At 45.8% G+C, this 12,127-nt stretch overlaps 1 protein-coding gene across 1 annotated transcript in view; it reads left to right on the top strand.

Annotated features, from left to right (window-relative positions):
- The first annotated feature begins 1,845 nt into the window (after nt 1–1,845).
- The window catches only part of Znrf3 (zinc and ring finger 3), a 168,519-nt gene continuing 158,237 nt past the window's right edge, over nt 1,846–12,127 (top strand). The window contains exon 1 of the mRNA NM_001080924.2: nt 1,846–2,305. Coding sequence (NP_001074393.1) covers nt 2,015–2,305 — 291 coding nt within the window. The 5' untranslated portion in view covers nt 1,846–2,014. The remainder of the gene's footprint in view (nt 2,306–12,127) is intronic.

Here is a 12,127-nt window from a genome sequence, read left to right as displayed (position 1 = left end):
TTTTTTTAATATATTTTTTCTAGATTTATTTATTATTATATCTAAGTACACTGTAGCTGTCTTCACATGCATCAGAAGATGGCATTAAATCTCATTACGGGTGGTTGTGAGCCACCATGTGGTTGCTGGAATTTGAACTTCGGACCTTTGGAAGAGCAGTCGGGTGCTCTTACCCACTGAGCCATCTCACCAGCCCCGATTGAAACTCTACCATGTTAAAAATTCGATTTTATTGTATGGATAGACCATATTTGCATATTCATTCACCAGTTCATGACTTCATACTTCTAAGGATTGCAACGCTAGCTATGCATGGCTATAATAATTGCTTTCCCCTTAAAGACTGGACTGTGCCAGGTGTGGTGGCACACGCCTTTAATCCCAGCACTCGGGAGGCAGAGGCAGGCAGATTTCTGAGTTAGAGGCCAGCCTGGTCTACAAAGTGAGATCTAGGACAGCCAGGGCTACACAGAGAAACCCTGTCTCGAAAAGACAAACAAACAAAAAAAAAACAAAACAAAACAAAAAAAAAGACTGGACTGTGCCTTAGTGGGTAAAGTCACAATCCTTGGAAATGACAGTGCTCCCGAGCAGTCAGTACTGATTAAGCTTGGCTTGGGGGAAACTAATGACTCTAGCTTTGTCAGTTACCTTCTGTGCCAAAGCTTTGGGTGGTCCAAACACAGTAACACAGTTCTGTGAATTTCTTTTCAATTGTATTTTCTATTCAACACATTGGCAAAACATTCCTTTTCAGTTTAAACTGTAACCTCGATGCGCTGATTACTCAAGGAAACACTCAATGACTTTTCTTTTTGTCTTAATATTTTGGGTGTGGTAGCAAGTAGAAGCAGATCACCCTAACCAAATATTTGCAAATATTTAAACAAAGCCATTCAGGTCAGGGAGGGAAGACGACTGAGGAAGTAGAAATTGAATGTGGCTTTTAAAGGAGGATTGTGAGTCTCATAGATTTGCTGAGAAAGGAAAAATCCTGTTCCAAAAAGGGGAAGAGAATTAAAAGTTTATCTTCTGGGTGACTGGGGACGTCTGGGTTCGGAGCACGTGTCTTTGGTATGTTTGGCAACCAGAAGTCTGTGCATTAAGCGTGTTGACTCTTCCGCCCTTCTGCACATGGTGAGATTTGAAGGGAGTGTTGGAGACGGTCTCCAGGGCTGCGGAAAGATGAACTCCATTAGAATCTAGATAACTTCTTCAAGTTCTCCGCCACCTGTCCTCACTCCTTTAGTTGAGGGTAACTGTCTATGTGACACCCACGTAAGAACTGGACGTGTCCCGGCGGGTTGCAAACTGCCACTGACCGCCCGGGGCCTTTCGCGGTCCCTGGAGGTGGTAGGGCGCGAGCACCGAGTGCGGGTGGCCAGCAGTGCCGGAGCTGCGGATGAAGCATCCTTGGACGGAAGGACGAGGCCTTTGACGCCCCAATGACTCTAATTGCGGCACCAAAGCAGGGTGCGCCGAGGGGGCGAAACCGCCCGGGAACAGGTTGAGGATCTTACTCTCCCCGTACTCCAGCAACTGCCAAGAGAAATGTCTGCCGCGGAGGGCGGAGTACAGACCAGGGGGCGTGGCTAAGAGGAAGGGGCGTGACCGAAAAAGACTACCTGGGCGGAGCAAGGGTGGAGGGGCGTGGCTAAGAACGGAGTCGGGGCGGGACTCAGTCGATTGGGCGGGGCGGGCGAGGCCTCTGGGCCCCGCCTCTCGCCGCAGGCGCGCCCGCCCCGCCTACCCGCTCCCCTCGGAGGTGGCCGCGGCCGAGCGCGGGGAGGGAGGGGAGAGCGGGTCACGACGCTGCGGGGGCGGGGATAACCCCTCACGTGGAGCAGATGAAAGGGCCGCGGCGCGACGGCCGGGGGAGCGGAGCAGAGCCTGCGACCCACAAAGCCGCCGCCGCCGCGATGGTGCTGTGAGGCGACCGCCCGCGCTCGGTCCTCCGCCGGCCCGCGACTATGCCCGGCCGCGCCCGCCCTCCGCGCCCTCCCGCCGCAGGACCATGAGGCCACGCTCGGGCGGGCGCCCAGGGGCCCCGGGCCGCCGCCGCCGCCGCCTCCGCCGCGGCCCCCGCGGTCGTCGCCTGCCGCCGCCGCCGCCGCTGCCGCTGCTTCTCGGGCTGCTGCTGGCGGCCGCGGGGCCCGGCGCGGCGCGGGCCAAGGAGACGGCGTTCGTGGAGGTGGTGCTGTTCGAGTCGAGCCCGAGCGGCGACTATACCACCCACACCACCGGCCTCACGGGCCGCTTCTCGCGGGCCGGGGCCATGCTCAGCGCCGAGGGCGAGATCGTGCAGGTAGCCACCCGGGCCCCGCGCTCCGCCGCCACAAGATGGCTCCGGGGGCTGCGCCCGCCGACCCCGCCGCGGGCTAGCGGGCGGGCGGGCGGGGGGGAGGCGCGGAGCCCGGCGGCATCCCTCCCAGGCGGGCGGGACGGGGCCTCCGGGGCACGGCGGCTGAGGCGAGCGCACGTGGGGGCTCGGCCTCCGGTGGGTGCACCGCGCCGGGGTGGGGGTGGGGACGCTGAGCTGGGCATGGGCGCCTGGGCGGCACTCTTGAGTTGGCGGGACGTTTTTCTCCCTCAGGTGAAAGTCCCGGGAACTACCTGTTGAATGCCAACTTTGCAAAGGCGAGACAAGTTGAAGGATGGAGCGACTTCTTAGAGGTCGCAGGCTTTGCTTTTCCATCCACGTTTGCTCCGTTTTCGGAGCGACCCAGTTGCCGGGGTGCACATCTTCAGGTTATTTTTGCTGAAATCTACTGGCAGCCTTACCTAGACACCAACCCTCTGGCAGGGCTCTGGACGGGCAGCAGCAGGAAGGGAGCAGGCGGAGCTGGCTGAGGAGTGGGAATTGGCAGAGCACTGTCGTGGCCGTGCCTCAGATTACAGGGGATGAGAAAGACCGCAGGCTCGCCCCTGGGTCAAGGACTAATACCGAAGAGGCCTGCAAACCCGAGCCAGGGTCTCTCACTGACAGGGCCTCCACCTTGCTCCAAATGAAAGAGGGCTGCGTCCCAAAGGAGGCTGGCTAGGGAGAGCTTTGAGCTGTCCCCAGTCTTTGAGGAGGGACTCTCAGTCGAAGCCTCAGCGGATGGATAGCTGCATAGATTTCCCGCTCCCTCGACGATGGTTTTTATCCACTACCATGTTCCAGGGCAGCGCACTTATGGTTGTTAGGCGCACCTCTGGTAGGAGTGATCTGATACGGTTGGCTCGTCTTTGAATCTTTTGGAACTTTAGAGGCCTATAGTTTGGATCTCCGGTGCTTTGCTCTTGGGTGAATTATGAAGAGAAAAGGGACTGTGTGGGATGACTTCAGAGCAGCTCCGAGTGTAGACAGGAGGGTGAAGCTGCACGCAGAGCTTTGAGTTGATGGGACACGGGCCAATACGGTGTAGCTCCTTAAAGGTGTGTGTCTTTCCAAAGCTGGAGGAGGACCCTATGGCTGTGATTAGAAAGCATTGTTTTGTGGTGCTCTTATTCTTATCTATAGAAAGCGAAATACATGTTTGACCAATTTCTGTGACTACAGATGTTGCTAACGGTGCTGTTCTCCCCCCCCCCATGTTATTGTTACTGTCATTAATATACAAGCTTTAGAGAGGATGCTTGGCTGAAGATACCTAAACAACTCTATTGCAGGCTTTAAGAAGAGTTTGAATTTTAAGTCTTGCTTCTTGTGAGTCCTTGTCGTTCTTTGAGGCTTTCCCTGTGCCCTGATGGCTTTAGAAATGTTTGATTTACAGCCTTGAGGGTGGGGGTTGCAGCTGAGGGGAGTATGTTTTAACGTGGCACTTCACTTTTTGAAGGAGACTTTTGAAGTTTGAGATTTTTATCTGCAGTGTTTAAACTTGAGCCATTCTCTGTGGTAGTTTGTCTGGGGAGCTATTCATTATGCATAATGCTGTGCTTTGCAGATATTCTTGGGTTCACTATTTAATACAAAATTAGCAGTTTAAACACACCATTTGTAACTATTTTATCCTGACAAGTAGAGAGATAATGTGTGAGTTTGGCAGGACTCTGTTCTCTTGAGAAGTTTTTGAAGTGCTTATCTAATTCTTTTGTAGTCTACTAGACTCGCACCTCCCTTTCAAATTAAGTCAACAGTCACTAAGGGGAGAAAAATGACTTAAATGGTATTTAATAAGTTTACCTGTTAAGCAATCACTAATGATGTCCTTAATTCCTTTATAACTGCAGTGATATTGGTGGGCTTATCTGAACTCCCTGAAGAGATAGTTTGTCATTGGTACACTCCATAGCTTTAATAACTTTGTTGTGGTCATCCATGTGTCCAGACAAGCACAGTGTGGCTTTCAGAGCTGTGTGTGTACACACAGACCGGCATGCTTTTATTTGTTCTGTGAATACTGCCAGACTAAAGGAACTCTTGTAGCTCCTGCCTACCAGCTCTGGAATAAGTTTTGTAAGGAAAGCCAATGTTTTAGGATTGCTGAGAGGGAATATAATGAGAGCATGTGTAATAAAAGTGTAGAAGAAACAAAGCCAGTCTTTAATTTCAGATTAATCATGTTTTCTAAGTACTCATTGAACTTTTAAAAACCACCTTTTGTTTTATCACCTGAAAAACTTCATGTTTTGCCCTTTAATGAACGTTTTATGGTCTTCTGTTTATTTTCTGATAACTAGAACTAAATAGTAGTATGTAGGTAACATTGCTTTTATTCTCAGTGTGATTCTATAGCAATATTGTTCTTAATTGGGAAGAGAGGAAAAAAGCTGTTTGAATGTTTCACTTTAAAAATTATAAGAAATATTTTGTAGTACTGACTTTTTTTCCTGTTACTTGCCAATGAATGTGTGTGTGTGTGTGTGTGTGTGTGTGTGTGTGTGTGTGTATGTACACACACACACAATAGATTACTTATCATAGTCTGGTCAGCCCAAGGACCTGTTGAGTATTTATCATGGGTTAGGGTAGGAGGAAGCCTGGCTGTGTGTGCTTGTTGAGGAGTGGGATTAGTAGTTCAGACTTTGGGATGTGTGTATTGTAGGTGTAAATTAATTATCCCAAGGTCATTAGTTTAGTCTGTATGAAGACAGGGTTGTTTGTGTGTGTTTGATTTTTTTTCTTCTTTTCTATTTTGATATTTCCAGTTGTGAAAATTGTGAATAGACTATTTAGATGTGAAATTAGTTGCTTTTATTATCACGCAGCAGCATTAGCCTGTTTGCATCTAAGCAGGTCAGGCATATAGCTAAGCACTAGAAGAATTACCCTTTTACTGTACTTTTGAAGTGTGGACCTCTAAAGAACTTTCAGACATACTGGTACATATTTCATCTTTAAACCAACGTGTTGATGTTAATGAAATTATTATCTGAAACTTTTAAACTTGTCTGCACACATGGTTGGTGTTGTTAAATAAGGGGCCTGATTAAACACTGGCTAGTGGTGTGTAAATTGGCTAAACCAACAAGAAAATTTGCATGGCTAGAAATGAAAGCTTGTTTTAAAGTGGAAATGCCTATTTCTCCCATTGAAGTCAAATAGTTAGAAACATCAAGAAATTCATTTGTACAAGGAGTGAGAATGATGGGTTCTGTCCAACTTTAAAATCAGTTATTCTGGATCCCAGGTTAAACGTTTGATGAACTTGAGGCTGTGAACATGAACTAAGGAAGTTCTTTTAGCTGTTAAAGAGTGAAAGGAGAGCTGTGTGGTGATTAGATAGGCTGGGTAACTAAAGGTATCACAGGGAATAATTGTAGGAGGCTAATTCCTCTGCCTTGTTTCCCTGTCAGTGTGTTTTTACAGTTCAGCATTTGATCAAGCACTTTCTTTTCATCTCCATTTGAAGTTAACTTAATAGGCCTGCCTCCAAAAATTGACTTGGCCTAATAGAACAATTGCACGCTGACAGCTGACTTGGATTTACACAGAAAGGGCCTGCCGACCGTCTTGTCAGATGGTCCTTTATAGGTTAAAAGCAAGCATTTCATTGTTGGGGGGTGAGGGGGAGGTTGGTAAATTCCTAGGATCTCTTCTCTGGTTTTATACCCTGAGATCTCATGTGAATTACCAGTAATTCTGACTGGGGATAAGAAGCAGCCATGACTCCATTTTGTGTGTGTGTGTGTGTGTGTGTGTGTGTGTGTGTGTGTGGTGTGTGTGTGTGTGTGTGTGTGGTGTGTGTGTGTGTGTGTGTGTGTGTGTGTGTGTGTGTATATACAGGGGACTGTGCCAAGCACATTAAGCTTGTTCATTTAGTCCTTAACATTAATACAGATTTAGATACTATTGTTTATTCAGTTTTACAGAGGAAGAGACTGAGGCTGAGAGAAAGTTTGTTTCTCTAACCTGACAGCAAATGGTAAAACCTGAATTGAAACCATGGTCTGTCCTTATTCTTGTCAAATAAGTAGAACTGAATTTGTTTGGATTTGACATTTAATTCAAATCTAATTTCTCATAATTTGTATTGAAGTTCTTGAAGGCCTGTGCCAACCCCTCCCACCCCCCCATGAAATTATTCACACATTCTTGTGAATGGGTGTGTTCACTTTCCTGATAGTTTCCCAAGAGGAAAAGAAGTTTCCACCTAGTACTTGTCTTTGACTGGTCCAGCACTAAGAATTTAAGTAGAAGGCCCAGAAGATAACTCAATGGATTAAGGTGCTTGCTGTCAAGGGGACTAAATTTGATCCTTGACATCCATATTGTAGAAGAGAACCAACTCCTGACAGTTGTCTTGTGACCTCTGCCTAGACTCTGTGGCACACATGCCCTTCCTATAAATGTAAGAAAAAAAAAGTTGAGTGAGGTAATAGGTCTCTTGGGCTGGCCAGGGTTGGAGGGAAGCCTGCAGCAGCTTTGCAAACCTTCATTGAGCGTATTTATTGGATGGATGTCTACCAAAAACCTATTCTGTACAGAACAATGCTGCAGTGCTGTAGTCCTCTGAGATAGACTGGTCCACAGATAATCATCCTTACCAACTGAGTTTTTTTCACAGTATTTCACCCTCATGCCCATAGGCATCTGCATCTCAACTGAGTTTGTGCATCTATGTCCTGCTAGTTCTGTATCATCCTTGGGAGAGAGAAAAAAGAAACCAACACTCAAGGAATTTTCTACATTTAGTAGTGGAGGAAGTGGAAGTACAATGACTTGGAGGAAGAAGAGATGGAAATGAAAGAATTGAAATAGAAAAAGGGTTAGATGTGTCCCTTTCTACCATTCACTGCACAGTGAAGTGGAACAGCTGCTGGTGTTGGAAGGCTGCAAGAGTAGCCCCTGCCTTCTGGTGAACCCAAATTTCAGGGAGACATGTCTTCATAGTCAAAAGAATCAAATGTGTGGGCTGAGACCTAGCTCAGGGGTGCAGAGCACTTGCCTAGCATGATTGAAGCCCTGAGTTTCATCCCCTGCAATGGAAAAAAACAAAAGTACCAAATTTAATGAAATAGATTTAATGCAAGGCTAGAAAGGTGAAGTGCCTTGTTTGGGCCGTATGTGTGTGGTAAAGGTAGGGACAACTACAATTAACATTTAATTCCTCTGAGACCAAGGCTTGGAGCCTCTCTGTCCACCCTGGTATAGCTGGGCATTGTCTCATGGAAGAGTGGATACGAAAAATATGGCTTATAATTAGAATAAGGAGAACCATGCATTCTTCAGTTATATATTGAGTGTAAGTGGTTGCTTTTCTCCTGATTATTTAAAATTTGAGTCTTTTCAGTATTCCTCTGTCAGAGCTTTTAAAAATAGCTATCAGGAAGTTGGGTAGTGGTAGTGCATACCTTTAATCCCAGCAGGGGTAGGTGAATCTCTGGGTTTGAAGCCAGCCTGGTCAACAGATTGAGTTCAGGACACCCAGAACTGCACAAAGAATCCTTGTCTTGAGAAACGAACAAAACAAAACAAGTAGCTATCAGGGACTGGGGAGATGGCTCAGTGAGTAAAGTACTTGCAATGTAAGTCTGGGGACCTGAGTTCAAATCCCCAGGACCCAAGTCAAAAGCTGGGCTGGTAACACATGCCTGTACTCTCAGTGCTGGGAAGGTAGAGGCAAGCCAGGCTAACTGAATCAACAAACTCTAGGTCAGGGAGAGACTCTGTTTCAAAAGCTAAGGTAGAGTGCAGCTGAGGAGGTGCCCAGCATTGACCTATGACACTCACATGCACATATAACATGTACATACACAAAGAAGTAGCTAAGAATGAAGCCAGACACTGTGGCTGTGGTTGTACATCTCTAATTCCAGATATTTAGGAGACTGAGGCAGGAAGAGCACAGGAGCCAAGAGTCTCAGGTTAGCCTGTACAGCATAGTGAGAAACACAAAAGACAACAATAACAAAACCCAAACCAAAACAGAAATAAAGCTACTAATGTTCATGTAAGTAAGGCCTTAGACACAATACTTTGTTTTAATTTTAAGGGATATAGTTGATGGCAGGTTTTAGATTAGGAAGTCAGTAGCAAAGTGGTACCTGTAACAGTCACTGAGCAGTTCTGTAGCAGATCAGATTCAAACTGATCTTACTGGTGCTGAGATTTTTTTGTTTTTTTTTCTGAGCTTGTCTCACATGCCACTTCTTTTTGTGATAAGATTATATGGACTGATCTTGGAATTCAAATTTGGGTTTAAACCTAGAACCATTGATGGAGAAATGTGTTTGTAACTTAGAAAACCCCCTAGCTACTAGAGAAGTGGTTTCCTTTCTTGTCACTTCTCCCAGCCCCACAATCACAGAAGGCTCATTCCAACTTGTTTTTTTCCTAGAGCCAAGCTGACCAGTTTCTGAAGACAGTGGCTGGAAGTATCTAGCTATCGCTTGATGGCACTTGTGCTGCTTTGGGCTGTTAGCAAAGCTGGAATGGCTGAAGCAGCCTGCCCTTTAGAAAGATTTCTGATGTGAGTGAGACATACCTCATCCTGTGGCTGACTTCAGAGCCAGTCATGAGTCTGTACCACTGTCTTTAGAGAGATTAAGTCCCATGTACATTGCTTCTTTTCTTTGCGCAGGCTGTACATTCCCTGATGATTAAAAGATTTTAAGAGCTGAAGCTGTGGACTGTCCCTGCTCTTTCCGTTAGCAGAATTCAGCAGTGCCTTGCATTCACCAGATCCTGGATGGGGCATAGCAGGGAACATGACTAAGGCTTTGCTTCTGTCTACAGGCAGAGTGTGGGGACAAGACAGTAAGCAGAGAGTACTACCTTACCCTGAAACCCTGTCTGGTAGGACACTGGCCCTGGTGCTAAGTTTGGACCGAACAAGCTGTTGTATGTCACAGTATAGTATGTGGATTTGAGCAGTCTGGTCTTTTCTAACTAATTTTTACTTATCTTTGAGGTTAAAGTTGATAAACCTTTTGTGGAGACATTCCTTTGTACCTGTTAAACAGAAAGGCAGGAGGCAAAGAGTGGAGGCTCTTTGTTCTGTTTGTAGGCTGAACTAGATGTTTTAAAATCTTACTTTTAGCAGCTCTGTTGACTTATGATAGTGTGAAAAGAATAAGGTCAGCTGGCCCATTGTGGTTCAAAGGAGAGCTTTTTATTTTTATTACTCTTAAGACATGATGTAAGACTTGCTATTAATTCCCTTCTCTGTGCAGCAGCCAGGTTGATATGGATATTTAGAAACCAAATGTGTGAGTTGACTTGGTGAAAGTAACTTTGATGATACTAGAAGTTTGAAGAGAAAATGTTGGATTGGGAGCTTCTGGCCTCTTGAGGACTGCTGCATTTTGAAACTGAAAGAGTAAGGATGGCTGAATTTTAGGTACGTGTAAGATCCCATCCAGTGCTGTAAGATCTGATCAAAGCACAAATTATGAGGCTGGGAGATGACTCAGTTGGTAAAATGTTTGCCATGCAAGCATGAAGACCTGAGTTTAACTCCCAGCACTCACATACATCAAAGCTGGATGCAGCACTGTGTGTCTGTATTCTCAGTGCTGGCAGGGAGGGAAAAGCAGATCCCTGGAGCTCATAGGCCGGCATATCTGATGAAACCCTGTCTAAGAGAAAATGGAAAGTAGTGGGGAGGACTCCATGCCAATGTTGACCTCTGGCCTCCATGTACATACTGCTTTTCCCATGAACTGATTGAGATTTTAAAGAAAATTGGAAAGACGTAGTGATGATAGACCTTTGTCTGCTTTGAGTGTTTAATTGTTATTAAATAGTCTGAAACATTTTCAGAGACCATGTCACAGGTTATTATTTTCTGTTATAGGACATACTATCAGGGAAATCCTTAGAGTGGGTGAGTATGAACATGTTTAAAAATCTCACAGGCATTGTCAGATACCTCTGCAGAAGGGCTTGTATTAGTTAGCATGTGTGGAGAATATGTACCTTGTGGTACATATATGTTTCTTTGAAAACTAGTACAAATAAACCAGATAAGGTGGAAATTTGTATATTCCTGTCATTTAGTAAATAGCAAATACTGCTTTTTTCTCTATTAGCGTTCTGAGCGGTAGCTAGTTCTGCATAGAGATGTGCTGTTGGTAGCCTCTGAGTGCCTTCCCTGCGTGTGTCTGTGAGTTTGATTCTGGAGCAACAGATGGTGTCCCTCCTTTGAGCAAGGTGGTTGTCCACTCCAAGTTGACTGCATGGTACGTGATAAAGCAGCTTGGTTCTCAGGGGGATGCTATTGCCTTGGATGTTTTCCTTTTTCTTTTTCCTTTTTTTTTTGGTTTTTCGAGACAGGGTTTCTCTGTGTAGTCCTGGCTGTCCTGGAACTCTGTAGACCAGGCTGGCCTTGAACTCAGAAATCTGCCTGCCTCTGCCTCCCAAGTGCTGGGATTAAAGGTGTGCACCATCACTGCCTGGAGGGATGTTTTCTACTAGACCTGTTATCATAGAGTAGTTCTCTGCATGACCTTGAATTCTAAGTGACACAGTTAGTTATTGGTGAGAAGATAGAGTCAAGCATCCGGCAAACTCTGTGGGCTGAAAGCAACTTTTAGAAAAGTGGTTTCTCTGAAATATCTAGTGTACATAGAGATCAGCTCTTAGTGAGAAAAGGAAACATCTGACAACACCAGGTCACAGTCACATAGTGGAAGAACAGCTAGCTCTTCCTTTGAGTTGGTCAGGAACCCTTCAGCTCATAAGTCCCATGGCATCACCTGGCCTGTGTTGGACTTTGCAGCTTAATTCTCAAACCCCTTTTGGAGTTCTGTGAGACCAAAGTCTTGGGGTCATTTGGCCTGTTTGTAGGGAAATTCTCCCCCAATCCTTTACATGCCTTCTCTCTCTCTCTCTCTCTCTCTCTCTCTCTCTCTCTCTCTCTCTCTCTCTCTCTGTCTCTCATGTGTGAGCATGCATGTGGGTACCTGGTGTCCTTCAAGGTCAGAAGTGGGTTTTAGTTCTGCTGGGACTGGTACAGATAGATGGGTATCAGCCACCATATGAGTTCTAGGAATTGAACCCAGTTCTTCTGTAAGAACAAGTGCTCTTCTTATAGCTGAACTAACTCTCTAACCCTGTGTGTGTGTGTGTGTGTGTTTGAGTTTAGGTCTCACTCTGTAATCCAGGCTGCCTTGGAATTTACAGTGTAGTTTAGGTTGGCCTCAAACTCATGGTAATTCTGCTTCAGTCTCTCAAGTATTGGGATCACAGACATGAATTACCATGCTCAGGTCTTGCTTTCTTTTAGTTACAAGAGATGTGCTGAAGGTTGTCTTGAAAGTGTCATGACTCATTTCTCCTTTAGCATAAGTGAACTCTGTGTGAGGATATAAGAGAGGCTGTGCTTAGGGCTCCCTTACAGTGCTCTTTCTAGAACAGTTCTACCTTGGTTCAGTTCCAGGAAATCTTTAAATGAGCCTGGAGCTTTAGAGTCCCCAGTGCACTTTGACTTGTATTGTCTTTATTATCCTTTTCTGGGAGTGAATTCTGCTCCAGAAGGCATTCTGTCATTTAAGGGGGTCTTGGTTGCCAGAGCTTGTCTATACTTGATACAAAATACTTTTCTTTGTACCTAATGTGTATTTTTCTTTAAATGCATTTGACATTGTGTATATATCAGCTTTATGGATGCCCCCCACTATCAATGGGTACCCAGAAACTTGGCACCTTTTCACAAAGTACCTCAGTCTTGGAGTAGATGGTGAGCAGACAGCTAGTGGTATG

The sequence above is a fragment of the Mus musculus genome, chromosome 11 (assembly GCF_000001635.26).
Source record: "Mus musculus strain C57BL/6J chromosome 11, GRCm38.p6 C57BL/6J".
Classification (NCBI taxonomy): Eukaryota; Metazoa; Chordata; class Mammalia; order Rodentia; family Muridae; genus Mus; species Mus musculus.
This window is presented reverse-complemented; position numbering and strand designations above follow the sequence as displayed.